The 15,907-nt window shown below is 37.9% G+C and overlaps 1 protein-coding gene across 1 annotated transcript in view; it reads right to left on the bottom strand.

Annotated features, from left to right (window-relative positions):
- Nucleotides 1-554: 554 nt before the first annotated feature.
- Nucleotides 555-15,907, bottom strand: part of npffr2a (neuropeptide FF receptor 2a) — a 30,544-nt gene continuing 15,191 nt past the window's right edge. The window contains exons 3-4 of the mRNA XM_039650190.2: nt 15,627-15,726; nt 555-2,245 (exon numbers count right to left, since the gene is read on the bottom strand). Of these exons, the coding sequence (XP_039506124.1) occupies nt 1,405-2,245; nt 15,627-15,726 (941 nt within the window). The 3' untranslated portion in view covers nt 555-1,404. The remainder of the gene's footprint in view (nt 2,246-15,626; nt 15,727-15,907) is intronic.

The raw sequence follows: 15,907 nt of genomic DNA, 5'->3' as shown, positions 1-15,907 counted from the left end.
ATAGCATTCTTTGTAAACCCTAGAAATGGTTGTGCGTGAAAATCCCAGTAACTGAGCATATTGTGAAATACCCAGACCCGCCCATCTGACATGAACAACCATCCCACTCAAAATTGCTTAAATCACCTTTCTTTCCCATTCCCATTTAGTTTGGATTTCAGGAGAATGTCTTGACCAGGACCACACCCCTAAATGCATTGAAACAACTGTCATGTGATTGGTTGATTAGATAATTGTATTAATAAGAAATTAAAGAGGTGTTCCCATTAATCCTTTAGGTGAGCGTGTGCTTACTAAACCCATTTATTAAAACTGATCTGCAAAAACAGCTTGTTCTGTTCTTCTAAATCACTGTGAATAAAGAGTACAAAGTACAGGCAGAAACAATTATACACAAACTTTGTGTTTGTCCTGGCTTTTGCTCCGCATGTGAGGTTTATCTTTAAAAGATTCCAGTCTGACTAACAGTTTCACTACAGAATAATTTCTGAAGCTGTCACAAGATAACGAAGGCTGGAGGAAGGGGTAGTAAAACTACACTAAAAAACCCGAAAGGAAAGTAAGTGGTTTATTCCACATGCAAACAGAGAGAGTTGAAAATGGTAATGGAAAATTAAAAGATGGTTTTGGCACATACAGTAAAAAGCATGCTTGAAGAGTAAACTAGCTTTAGACCAGTGAATCACAGTGCTACATACATCCAGCCTCATGAGCATCAAATAATTTTGCCTAAAACCTACTTCAGTCTGTCAAACAATTTGACAAAAGTCAACACTGATGAACAGGGAAACTAGTGTGAGTTAAAAGGCTCAATTTACCCCGTTTGGCACAAATAAAAAAATAAAAAAAAAGTATGGTATTAAAAAAAGAACTCTCTTCGAAATTTATTTCAGCATTAAGAGGGATTTGTCACACATGAGGTATGTTTAATTTTAGTATTATGATGTGCCTGTGCTGTTCTTAAAATCCCAGATTGTAATCCAGAAACAAATAATTATTTTAGATTGTGTAGTTGTAAAATTATATAAACTTAAAATTATGTAGTGTTAAATCCCAGATGTTTACATCAGTATACAGTAGTGAATACACAACATGATTCTGTTTATACATAATTTTACATCTTAGTTTAACTAAATATGTCTTTACAAATTGCAGTTTACAAGACTACAGATGATAAACTCCCAGATGTGCCAGAAAGTACATTCATGTTAACAGCAAATGACTGTTCAAAACATAATTGTGTATAAAATGGATTTTACTCACATTTATAATCTTAACATTGTTTTTTTTTATTGTTTTTAATTTTTTTTTAATGAAATAATAGTCTTTATTTTAAGAGGTAATGAGCCTGTTATTTAGCCTACATCATTGTCATCTAAAAACTGGCAGCCCATTATTATTCACTTAAAGAGAAGCTCCTTCCATGCTGCATTCAGACACTTTCTCTAAATCTTCCATCACTAAGTCTTGTTCGTTGACGTGGTTCATCCTCCTCGAGCTGTTGTTCTCCAAGCTATTAAGAGAGATGGGCTCTGTAGAGGGTTGCAGGTTTACTGGCTGCACAGAATTACCCTGCACCCTGTGAGAATAGGTCCGATGTTGACCACCGACAGGACACAGGCCAAACTTAAAGATGGCCTGAAATCCACGGCGGAAGTTCTCGTTGAAGAACCCGTAAATTATCGGGTTGACACTGCTGTTGAAAAAGGCTAGCCAGTGGGCGAAGGGATAGATGTAGATGTTAATAAGCCTGTACTGATGTTCAGTAAGTTTAACATAGTCTGTTAGCATCATCAGCGTCCAGAGAGGCAACCAGGACAAGATGAAGAGCAAGGCCACGATGAGAAGCATTTTGATCACTCTTTGTTTTTTCTTCGACACAGAGTGACGGTTATCGTGGCCAGGTTTGGACCCTGCTGGCATAGCCGTTTTAAACAGAGTGATCCCAATCCTTGCGTACATGATCACTATGAGGGACAGAGGAGCTAGGTAAATGTTGGCAAACAGGACGGTTGTGTAGATCTTCCTCATCTCCTGGTTGGGCCAGTTTTCCCTGCACCAGTAGAAAGGACTCGTTCGGTTGCCATCTCCCAGGAACACACGGATGGTTTGTTCTTTAGTCACTTGAAGCATGACGCCAGAGGGGCACATGATGGACACTGCCAAGACCCAGATTATCACAATAATGAAGGTGGCTGTTGATATTGTCAGTTTCTGCTTAAAGGGATATACAATACATCTGAATCTGCAAAAGAAAGCAACACGTTAAACATGCAACAGCTCGATGAAGAAACATCTGTGTTTTTATCATGCAGTCACACTAATGACTCTAATGGCTATTAGAGTCATTAGTGTGAACAGGATGACAGTTTTTCAAAAGATCAAAATGAGTGTTTTGCCGTGAAATTGATGCATCAATGCATTACAGGCATACGTGGTTACAAAATTGCAGTGCCGGATAATAAGATGTAGTTGAGCTGTGATGTGTGGGCCTGCAATGATTTGAATTGTAACAGCTATGTAACTACGTATTAGTGGTGACCCACGATCTGCGTGATTTTCAGCTTATATATTTTTGCATTCTCAATGAATGGTGCTAGATTATATTATGCCTCATACTGTTGTTTTTGTGATCTTCAGATATGACTGTGTAAGCTGTGCAAGCGGTTGAAGGTTACTCCTCTTCAAGTCTGAACCAAATGGATTTGCTCAAATAAAGGCAGTAAATAAAGAGTATGGTCTCCAGTGTAGTAATTTCCACATAAAACTTTATATTGTGTTAAATAAATGTTAACTCTAAGAAGTGTTAAAGCTGCACTCGGCAAGTCTGGCAGATTGAGTGGACTTAGGCAAAATTTTGAATGTTTACAACTCGTATGGCCCTCCGCCACTCAACGAATACCTTCCCACAGAGTTTGTGCTCGAGTGCGTGCGCACCAGGTTATCTGTGAACGCGACCGTCTCACCAGCATCCATCAACACCATGGATTATTTGGAGGTATGCTGCCCTGGCTAATGTACCAATATATTGCAATTGCTGACGTCATTTATACTCTAAATGAGCTTACTTGTTACTTGTTCCGCCATTACTCATCCTTACTGCGTGAACTTCAGGCGTGTGCATGTGATTGTAACGTGCGCGAGGGGTGGCGTGTGCCCGATCTGTGATTGACAGTCAGATCTCACACCCCCCTGCGCTGATTGCACCCGAGGATCTGGGAGCGCTGGATTTTTGCAAAACAAATAACACGCTCCAGATGGAGTTAAAAGCTCGGGTTTTTTCTAAAACCACTTTATTTATGTTGCTCTGTCGGATTATAGTGTCGATTTCACTGAATATGATCAAAAAAATGTTGCCGACGGAAGCTTTAAACGAAATTTTTTTAAGTGTTACTTTTTAACACTGGTAATGAGTACATACACTGTAAATGATTTCTGTTGTTTTCACAGGATTATACTGTTTTTCTCAACAGTTTCTTACTGTATAATCTATGTACAGTAAGTTACAGTAGATTTAGTTGTTTTCACAGTATTAAATTGTTTTTTTAACAGTTATGTACTGTGCACACAGTTGACAGTATGTTACTGTAGAATTGCAATGCATTCTGGGAAACTATCAGTTACTGTTAATCTAAATACAGCAGTGCATTGACCGCGAAAAACACCACACACAGTTCCACGGGTAAAATTGCTAGCCTACTAATGTTATTCTTACATTTAAAATAAAAATGTAGCACTGGTTGACCATTAACAGTCATAATTTATGACATAATTTATGTCAGTGGGGTGTGCTTGAGAGCATATTTGACTTTGGAAGAGTTTCTCTGTCGTGTCAGTGGTGCTGCTGTCTTTTCTGCCGACCTGCAACTTCTTCATCTGGTAAGTAATAATTCTTATAATGTGTATGCATACGGATTCTAGCTAATAACTTTAAAGTTATTTAGAATAGCTGACCACGATTTCTATATTCAATTTAATATATTCTAGACATTTTAATAGGCTACTCTTCAATGTAGTCATTTGGGATGTTACTGTAAATTCAAATACATTAGTACGAAATGACCGCGAAAAATATAACCACAACAAGCTGCCATTTTATGAAGAACTCGACTCTTCAGTTCCCTTCCCTCTGTAAGAACACGCAGGCCGTGCATCCCGTCGCTGTCGGTCGGCAACGTTTTCGCCATACATCTGGTTAGTAATTCATATTTTTATGCAAACCATATGAGTTACTTACGTTAACAGATTAACGTTAGAAAGAAGTGGCCGCGGAATGTTCTATAACGTCTGTATGTATAAGTCAGACGCGGATTTCTTTTATGTTGATAGCCTTACTTGATTAAATGTGATTTTATTAACATATATTTCATATGTAACCTCTTATACGGTCAAAATGGTCTAATCATTTTGTTATTTACCACGTTAAGTCGGTGGAAGCGCCTGCACGTTCATTATTTTATGACTTACAGGGTTTAGGAATTGATAATCGATAAATGTATCCTGAAATCGGACATCCAAGGTTAGGATTCGGATTTATTGTTATAAAATTAAAGTGCCGATTCCTCTTATTGATTTTTTTCACGCTTATTTTCGTGTAAATCCTGACCTGGCGTTCAACGTTAACTTAACGTTACCTCAGTGATAAAGTTGGACCGCGGAAAGGTGTATTTTTGTCCAAAATACAAAGCTATGTGTGACATTTACAGTATTTGTTGTGGTCTTTGTTAATCTTTGGTTATCATTAACGACACATACACGAGGGAGTTAGCCTGGTGTTGAACACTTTACTAGCGAACTTACTGTAGAATCAACAACAACAAAAAAAACCCGGGTCATACCAACTACACAAACTGCCTGGGGGTGTTCCGGTAGGAACCATTCACTGCATATACTACAGTATTGTCGGCTATAATATCATTGTTTTTTTTTTACTATGTGTAAACTGACATGTACTCATTTGAAGGGAACGATGCCTTGTCAAGCTTTTTTTAAGTCATGTAACTTAGTATCACACAAGCAAGATTTAGCCTACGTTTTCACGTGATCGTAAATGAACTGATTTTAAACAACAGTCCAACAAACAAGATTTTAGTATTAAGTGAATTACACTTTAGACATCATTTTGTCTGTTTTTGCTGTTTAGCCAAAACAACAACAAAAACGTACTATATTTTAACTGTCTTGTCTGTTCTCCTTTTCCACAGGTGTGAGCTGTGCATGTTAAGAAGACCCCTATCCATCTTGACGACCGATGAATTGTAAATCTAATCTAATTTAATTATTCTATTTATCTAACTACTAACGTTTACCTTGGTCCAGTACTGACCCACTGAGAACATTTTAAACGGATTTTTATCCATCTGTGAATTTTGTCTATCTGCAAGTTGTTTAGAATTGTTGTGTGAAAATACATGTTACTGTACAGTTTAAGGTTTAATTGCATAAAAGCTTGGATAGAAAACTTCTTATTTCAAAAGTTAGAACATAAGTCTGCATATAAATAATTATTGATACCGTAATGCAAGTTTTTCATGGCACATGTGCATGATGAGGTTGTTTTGTGTTTAGTTTTTTTTTTTTAAAGGACACTGGATAACTTGTCATTTTGTAATACTCATCTGGATTGGTGGTTTACTCGTCAAAGCTTTTAAAGTTTATAAGTTTATATGTGTCTCCCAGCCCTGCAAATCTGGTCCCTTAGATAGAAAGCAGCCAAAAACCCTTTAAAATCAGCAACTGTGACCAGTTAGACAGTCTATCTCAAACCAATAGACAATCTTAGACTAGTTTAAGCTGTTTTACCCCAGCAGGGAATGGGTGGATGAGTTGTTATGAACTATCTTTCTAATAGATTGATCAGATAGCACCCCTTTAATCTTTTCTATTTTACCTGTTCATGATAATTTTTGCATGTATTTATGCATAATTGTTCATGATTGTCATGCATGATTTTTATTGTATTATATTACATTTTTATTATTAATGTATTTAATTGTATTAATGTATTTACATGTATATTATGTAAATGTACTAATGTGTTTGAAAATACACAATAAACCTTGTGCAGTTAAAGCTTCAATTGTTCTTTTTTCTATTTCCCATTAACAGTTAAAATAATATTTCTACGGATTTTCTACAGGTTACACAGTAGCACTATAAAATAAATACAATAACATTTCATACTATACAGTATTATTAAAAATTAACAGTGTAATTCTGTACTTTAATATGGTAAGAAATTACAGTAAAATAATGTTATTTAATTTGCAGTATGCTTAACAGTACTGTAGTTAGTGTTACGGTAATTTTACTGTTAAATGAAATACAGCAAGTACTGGATAATTGTTGCCAGTAAGTTACTGTTAATTTGACAAGAAATTTTTTACAGTGTATAATTAATTTTAGAGTTACATTTACTCTCCATAGGATTAGTATTTTAACTCCATAAAGAGTTACATTTTAACTTTGAAAAAGTGTTGAAAATTCAACTCCAAGAGCAGAGTTATTTTATCACTTAGTTGATTTTAACAGGGATTTGCTGTATGCGTACCGGAAGCACTGTGATGCTTGAACCGCTCCCCGGGTTTCACATTCACCCTCTGCATGCGTAATTGCACGTCAAGGCGGATAAATAAATGAAGTATAAATGCAGAAGTATAAATGAAAATCAACACATAGTCAATAGCGTAAGAGTAGAGGCTCCAGCGTAGGTCCGACGCAGAAGTATAAATCAGCCTTTACTGCTAGTGTTGCAGAGTGGGCGTGTTACAGATATGTGGTTTAACTTATTTTATTTTTTTTGTAATCAAAAATGAACAAAAAAAATTACATGTCTTAATTAATTGAAATCATGTATTATGAATAATTAACTTATACAAAATTTTTTTTTAAAAAAATGTTTTTTTTTTGTCAACAGGTTCCACGTAACTGGGTTACGTTAAACAATTTGTTCATGTAACTTCAACATCATGGAAAGTCATTTTAAGAGGCCCAATTTAAGTAGTTTCAACATTGTTTTTTAAAGGCTTCCTGATATATTCAGGTATTTTTAATATTCATTCATCCAGTAATATTTCATTTATTTTAGTGACACATAATTAAATTGATAGACTATAGCTTTTTCAAAAAGCCTTTTTGCTATAGCAGTCGAACATATTAGCATCTTAAATGCTAATATTTACATGCTCCTTCACCCAAAAATTACATTTCTTTTATAAAAAAAAAAAACTTTTTGTCAAATAACTTGCTGCACAAAGAGCTTTACTTTAAAAATTTTACATTTACATTTCAATAAAACATGGAAGGAAAAAAAATAGTATTCCTTAAAAATATAAGTTTTTAAGATAATTTATTTGGATTAATGTTAGTATTTTTACATTGGGGCATATCTAAATTCTAAAATATCTAAAAATCAAACACTTGCATGTTCCAACAGGCACTCTTTCATGTGAATTGAACTGGACCTTTTTCTTCGTGAACTGGACTGCGAGAACTGAAACAAAATATAGACTATAAGACAAACCTTGAAATGTATACTTTAAAACAAACAAATTTGAATCAAAAGCTAATACCTTCTGATTATCCCCTTTCTGTAGGCTGTGGTTATGGCTCTTCTCATTCAACACTGTGGGAAAAATATAATTCCCAGGTTCTAATTTTGCCTTAGAAAACCAGTAAAATCTTTTTTTTTTTTTTTTCACATTAATTTAAAATCACCCTGGGCAAAAGGGGCAAAAGTCAAACAAATATCTGAAAATTTGTCGATATATAAATGTATTTATTTATTATTATTACAATTTTTCTTTTTTCCGCAGCATTTGGTCTACAGGTCAAACTAAAAGTAGGTGTTCAACTTTGCGTAAAAATACAACAACCGTTCATTTTCGTTTTGCAATTACGGGTTAAATAAGGGAAAACGAATGCAAGTACACTAACCGTTTGGACATAATACGAGACAGAGTTCTTTATTAAATTCATAAAAGAAACAATAGTTACAGGAATAGCCTACTGGACTCTAAACCTCAAAGAAATGCCACAATCAATACCTCTGAGCAGAAATGAAAGAGAAACACCCAGGAACTCCGTGTCTTTCCCTGCCAATTATGCTTGGATAACACACAACATCTCCTTCCATTAATAATAATAATAATAATAATAATAATAAAGTATAGTGCTGTGGCTGTGATATAAGCTAGGCTATAAACCTACCAATGTCCGTCGCCATGAAACAAAGACAGAGTGCCGTAACTCAATATGAGCGTTTCAAAACAAAGCCAAAGAGCGGTAACTGCTGTTAAGGTGTTCTGCCTTGGTTTATCATGGGCTTTCGGAAGTTACGGTTAAGACAACCCATAATTTTCTCGAAAAAACAACGGAGCTGACTCAAGATACTTATCCACACGATAAAGGAGGTCTTATATGTGCCAAAAATATCAATAACTCATTTTTGATCAAAAACGAAGTTAAGGTCTTTTGCCTTTGCATGTCAGTATTGATATGCCTGGCCCTCAAAGGCAAATCTCAAGAATCGCCTGTGACGTGACGGTTTTTGAATTTGGAAATATGTGTCCTTCCGATCTATTGACATAAACCAGTCCTCTTGGCAAAAATCTGCGCGAGGATTTTCCTGGTTCTGAGCATTCTGAACTGGCATTTTCAAAAGCACTTCTGTCTTAGATATAGAATGGGTCTGAGACGCCCGTCTTTTTTCGGTACCAGAAAATATGTGCTGTATAGACCCCCTTTGCTCTGAGCTTGAGATAAAGACTCTATGGCCCCTTTGCTCAATAGTTTCACTATTTCGGCTCGAAGTAGATGAGCTACTTCAGTTTTTACAGTAGTTTCGACCCGCACCATGTAGCAGGGAACAGTGAATAGCCTCCTTTTATAATGTTCATCACCCATTCTGGTACCCTGGGAAGCTTTGCCCACGCATTTGCAGCTAGCATACAGCTCAACAAACGTGATCATTATAAAGATGTTTAAAGAGACACTATGCAGTTATTTTAGCTTAATTTAACAGCTTCAGAGTTATTGAAATGGTTATATGACTTCTTTCGGGTTGAATGGTGGGCGTCTTGGAAAAATCTCACTTGCAGCTTCAGTGCAGCGGCCGCCGGCCTCAGCATCAGGAAGTATCGCGTGATATCAGCTCTCGCGATGTAACATATTCCTTTACGGCAACCCTGCACATATCCAGGAACAAGGTCGAGAGGGATGGAGTTTGTCACACTATCGTCATGACTGAGCCGGCATATAATATACCAGCCCATTCTCACCCCCAAGGCGTCACTTAACTGACGCCTTGGGAAGCATTTGGACATGCTTCAATATCTGACGCTTTAGGCGCCCTTTAGCGTCAGGAAAATGACGCCCTAGGATCGCGTGTACCCTACCCCCACCCCACACCTAAACCTAACCGCGTCCTCTAACAGACGCTTTCCTTTAGCGTCAGTTAGATGACGCCGTAGGATCGCGTCATGTAAGTGACGCTAAAGGGCGCCTAAAACGTCAAATATTGAAGCATGGTCAAAGGTGACGCCTTGGGGTGAGAATGCGTTGAATATACAGAAAGCTAGGAAAGCATTGTCGGAGGAACAGAGAAAGAGGAAAGAGCAGACTGACCGAGCGAGGAGTCAAAACAAGCATAGGCGCGGGTGTGATATGTCCCCATTGAAACATCTCGCGGGGGCAGATGTACCATTACAAACAAATAAAACATCTCCAGGTAACTCTAGTAGAGCATTAATTTAATTCGTTTGTTAAATAAGAGGCGATCTGAAATGTAAATCTGAAATGCGCTCGTTGCCGCTGCGATCAGTTTCAGTGATTCAGTGGTCTGTTGTGACGCGCACTGTCTTCAAACGGACACACGCTCAATCTGTTGCGGGGACTGAGAGACTCATTACGGTGAAATCACAAAACCCAATGCACAAAAAACATGTCCATGCTTGAAATACAGCTACTAATAAACAATCGGTTTTGATGAGGAAAATAAACTATACTATTAGTTGGGATTAGAACCCAGAACCTGTGACACATGGCAAAAGTTCTTCATCTGGACCATTAAAGTTCATGGGGATATGTATTTAATCACGTGAAAATTCTCACCACTAACACCATATATTAGATCTCATTAAACGACAAATTAAATCACAATGTACTATTATATACTGTGTAGCATGTCACGCTCTCCGTGAGTGGTATTTACGACAGTAACATTAAAAACAAGTACTCCACAGTTACTCTAGGGTCTGTTTGACAAAAACAGCATTCCTGCCTGGTGTCCCTTTAAACAAAAAAAAAAACAAAAAAAAAAACAAAAAAACATCCATTTGCACATATTTGACATATCGGAATCAGTGTTTCATGCTATAGTTAATACATTTGTGAATATTTTTAATAAAAAAGGAAAAATGACAAAAGCAGATCATCATTCAAGCAGCTCTGTCACGTGACAAGCAATGACGCCTCACCATGAAAACATTAAAGTGACAAGTTCTAAATAACAGTCGCCTTGAAAAACTCATGCTGGGGGGTCAGTTAGAATATTTTAAACTTACGTGTGAAAGGGTTAACATGTCTGAGAGTGAATGTGGGTGCAGGACAGTGGGCACATTTACTGCACTGAAAACACCGTCGGCCTGAGCAGACTATATGAGTGTTGGTTTCGTTTTTACTGAAACCGTGGGAAATGCAGTGTGTAGTGTTTGTGGGCACTGGGTTGTGGGCACATTCACTACATTTAGTGCACAATCAGCATGAGTCAATTTTATTTGTGCAAGCCCTGTAGTGTGGTGGGCTGTGCTTGTGTGTTGGAATGAACCCTGGGTCGTTGGCATTTTTATTACACTCATAACACCATCGGCCGTGGCCGCAATACCAGAAAATACATTATGTGATTTATCTGGGTCGCCGTGAAAGCGGCATTTGTGTGCAGGCAAGCGGCCCGTGGTCCCGGCTTGTTTACTGCAAAATATAAACTGGAACAGTTTATTGGTGGAAGTCTGGCCGCGGCAAGCAAACACCTTCCTTTTCCTAGGAGGGCTAGGATGACTTTGAGGCCTCTGGCTTTATCTTAATCTTTTGTCAGGGCCCACGCGGAGGAGGGTGGCGGCGGAGAGAGAGCATGGTCTTTAGTTCCGGGCTTGCATAAGATATTACGCAGTACGAGAGAACCTCTCATAAAAGAACTTTTGACACTATCAGAATTTCGTCTGATGTAAAATTGTATTGCAACGGTCATTAATGTGGGTGAACATTTCAAACTAACAATCAAAGACTTCAGATTTTAGGCAAATATCAGAGGATTCTTTTAGGATTTGGACAATTGGTCTCTGATGGCCAAAACGTGGCAAAACTAAATAAACAATAAAATATTCACACAGTGTGCACTCGGCTTTTGTTGACAGTTGCATTCCCTTTATGCATACTCATTTATACCCATAATGTACTCCGATTTCTGACATGAAGTTTTGACTTTTTAACCTTCAAAGAAATCAATTTTGGCCCATTGTATATTTACTGTATTATTTTTACAGCATATTAAAGCACATTGGCCATGCATTACTATTATTTTTTTTTTTTTTTTTGAGGGGGTCAATGACTTATCCATACATCCTTCACATTTCATATGAATGGTCAGAATAATAAAAAAAAAACATACTTGAAAACTGACGTCAGACTAAAATGTTTACCTTAATGAGTATATAATTGATTAGTTCAGCTTTGTGGTGTATGAAGTATTTGGTATAAAGCCTTAGTCAATAAATAGATATCCACACAACAGTATACTGATGGTCAGAACAATCAATTACAAACTACAGACAGGCACTATGCTGCAGTGAAGGAATCATACAGACAGGAAACATACAACAAAACTGTAAAACATGACCTCAGATGACTACTTAACACAATTAAATGTGATTCCATGTGTAAAAATGTAAGAGGAGATGAGGGTTAATTTAACACTCTGATTCACCCCGTCTGGTAGTATTGAGCAGGAACAGATGCACTACAGTGATGACACACACACACACACACACACACACACATTTATATAGACACCCAATCCAGCTGTGATCGTTTTTATTTCATTGCTTCCCCCAAAGGCCCCATGTCGTGATGATATAACAATGACATCAGGTGGGTGTGGAAGCCCAGCTGTCCAATCCAGTGGTCTAACGTCTGTTTCACACGTACTCAATTTGGAGTGTGTATGTGGTGTGAATTTTTTCCGTATCCATGTTGGCAGATTAGAGCTTTCCCACTGCAAGCGGATGTGGTCGGGCAATGCGCTCAAGGAACGGTGCATGTACAGTGCAGCAATTGTTTCCTGTGCTACATACTCTAATGGGGTAAAAGTTGCACCCCTGGTGGGCAGGAGCAGCCTAAAATTTTCCCCATTGAAATTTTTCTAGTATTAAATTCTTACTATTCCTGGAAAAAGTTTGGCGCACTCCTCCTCCCACAGCTTTTGTCACAGACCCATGAATGAGGAGTCATATGGTGCGGCCTATTGAGGAGAAGTTTCATATGAGTTTTACAAGGGATCAGGGGTACGGTGTTCGCCCCAGGGGCGAACAAACAGCCGGAAAGTCGGAAACAACAAACAACCAGCCGGAAACAACCAATCAAAGCCAGGAGGAGTTTCTTAGCAGTGTTTTAGCAGTGTCTCTAACAGAGGAGCGGAGGCATAAAGGAACGACGGCATAAAGGAGCGACCACAGTGGAGAAAGGAACAGGCCGGATTTTACATTGTGATTTTATGATCCGTTTTGGGTGTTGTCCGTGAGGGGCTTCTGGCTTATACTTAAATTTTTTATTTGTTTATTTATTATTAAAGTTGTTGAACGTTCGCCCGTTCCCACCTCCTTTGTCCCCATAACAACTGAAACCCGTTACAAATGTACAAGCAAACCTTATCAAGCATTATTTGAATTATATCACATAAGTTACGTGATCGTTATATTATCTTACTAGCTATTTAAAAATTCTAGAAAGGGTGCAACGTTATACATTTACATTACAATGTATTACAAAATACGTAATGATTTGTGGACCAATAGCCTGGTTAAAACCAGACCATTCTCAGTTGTAACTGTCTGGAAAAGCATCATAGACAAGTCATTTCCAGAGGGGATTTACCAACGGACGTCGCGAATAGACCTAAAACCATTTAGAGCGATGAAGGAGATGGCGTATGCAGAGTGGCGGTCAGCGGAGAAACATCTCCAAAGTGTTGTTGTTTGCTCGATAAAGAACAAGGAAACATTCAAATTGCTTAAAACAGACGCGATAGCTGATTTGAACGAGTGATGTCCGACGGTGGCATCCATCTTTGTAATAATGTAGGCTACAAAATCTGCTTCAAAATCCCAGCGCTGTCGTCATCATGTAAAGCCCGCCCCAATGTTTCTGATTGTTGCCACGATTTCGACGGATTGGGCTTGAATGTGCTCTTTGCAAGACTAACTTTCAGAGCAAATCTAAATTTGCCAGAAGTTGTCTGGGTTTTCCCAGGCTAGTGGACCAAGTTTGTAGTCAAAATATGGGCAGGCCATAGTCAATATAAAGCATATTGTTGATGTTTAGTCAGTACTAGTGAATGTGCTGCAGTCATTGGTGTCCCTGTGCTTACTAGCCTGGATGTTCACGGCAGGCTCCACTGTGGGGGAGGAGCTGTGGAGGGATGGCTGTAGCGCAGCAGGCAGCAAGGGTTGGGACCTGTAAGTTGTGCTTGTTAAAACTTTTAGGCTAAGGGCGTTTTCACACCTGAAAGTCTGCACCAAGGTCCGAACCAAAATTCACGTTTTGATACATTTTATACTTTCAGAAGGAAAAGCAGTTTTGGTTTGGTTTTACACTGTGAGCACACTAAAGAACTTTACACGACATACTTGCGTCCTGTCGTCATCATCTATGTGGGCTGCATCTTGACATTGATTGGTTTAGTAAATGGACATGCGTCTGACGTGTGCGTGTTGTCAATTCGGCGGCTAACTTTGACAACATGAACGAACAGACGCATATCGTTGCAACTATATTGTTATTTTTTATGGCATAATTAAAAACCTGCAGCAACAACTATACACAAGGCTAGTTCAAATTCGCTTTATCGTGCGAAAATTTATTGTCACCGGCAGGAAAGGAAGAGAAGACTGGAAGTTGACTTCTTATTATGTCATCAGACCATCCGTCAATTAAAAACCTTGGGCTAACCCAACACTACACCACAACTTTTGCATTCAGCGAAGTTTGTCATCCATAACTCCAAAGTCAGCCAGGAACCTTGGAGTTGTGATTGATGATCAATTGAACTTTACAGACCACATTGCTAGAACTGCCCGATCCTTCAGATTTACCTTATACAACATTAGGAGGATCAGGCCCTTCCTATCAGAGCATCCTACACAACTCCTTGTCCAATCACGAGCTCAATCCAGACTGGACTATTGCAATGCTCTCCTAGTAGGAGAAAACAACATTAGCGTCTGAAAAACTATTAAAGGTGCCAAATGTAACTTTCTTAAAATGATTACAATGATCCACTTGTAAGGTTTTGCTATTACCTCTGAAGGCCAGTATTCCTATTTCTCTGTGAAGTCTCCGGGTCGGGTTTTCTGCAAAATCCATCAGATGTGACTTGCACAAATGTAATGTTATAATGGTACGAGCATGGAGCATTAGTTCAATGTCAAACTGATAAAACTAGTCTTTTATTGTAACATTGCAGTGGGAGTTTACATGAGTTTCCAGCATGTTGGGTGATGTTTTCTCTGGTGTGTTAAAAGTCTCAGTGTGGCCGGCATGTACCATAAGTGCTTGCTTTTGTGTTCGAGCACGAGCAAGAGCACAAGCGCTCTTGTAAAAATTGGTTGCAATCTGAAACATCACCAATAGATGCCGCTAAAACATACATATAGCACCTTTAAAACTACATTTCGTGACACAATAACAGTAGTATTTTAAAATTTTCCGGCTTGTCTCGTCTGTGCGCGAAAGCACCAAAGTGATTGATTGCCGTAAAGCAGGTCTCTGGTCATACAATGTGTATAAAGTCTTTTAAAATGTCAATGATGTCAAAGCAAATAAGTGACTCTAAAAAAATATAACACCCAGTAATTTCTTTGCATCTCCTTTTGAATACAACATTCAAATGACAAAAAAATTATATCCTGAGAAAAGTCGATTTTTAGGGGTATAGCTCCATAGACTTCCATTCATTCTGCACACATCCTGTGAACGCCTTCATATGGACACAGAGTGGAACTGGAACCAGTTCAGAACCCAGAACATACGTTACACCAAGAGGGTAGCAGGATAACTTTAAGTATTTAAATTAAGACAATATTAACATATCCAAAGAATTTAACACTAATCTTAATTAAAATGTATGTATGTATGTATATATATATATATATATATATTTAAATCAATTCATAGTTATTTTATTTAACACATCAATACTCACAGTTTGTTAATAAAAGAAAAGTTTGAAAAAAAGCAGCTTTGTCATTTTTCATTACTGCAGAAATGCCAGAATGTCATTCTATGTCATTTGTTCTTTTCAGAGTGCATCATTAATGCCTTAGCTAAGGGACAAGGTGATATTACCATGACATTACCTGTCAACCGCTATGGCAACCAAGGTGAAAACTGAGGCCGAGACTGATATGCCCTGGACCATACCGCTCATTTTGCAGACCATGCTCCCAAATGGCCAACCTGTGGAGAAGAGTGAGATCACATACTAAGAGATTCTGGCTAAATTATACAGGCATATACATATTAATTGGATAACATTAATATCTGCAAAAATGATTGTAAATGGTGTCCAATATGCACTGCTGAACTTTCATAGCATTTTCAATGATGCAGTTTATGTGTCATTTGACATGCATCTATC

Source organism: Pimephales promelas, chromosome 4 (genome assembly GCF_988280905.1).
Source record: "Pimephales promelas chromosome 4, fPimPro1.hap1.1, whole genome shotgun sequence".
Lineage (NCBI taxonomy): Eukaryota > Metazoa > Chordata > Actinopteri > Cypriniformes > Leuciscidae > Pimephales > Pimephales promelas.
Note: the sequence above shows the minus strand (reverse complement) of the source record. Positions and strands in the feature narration are given on the sequence as shown.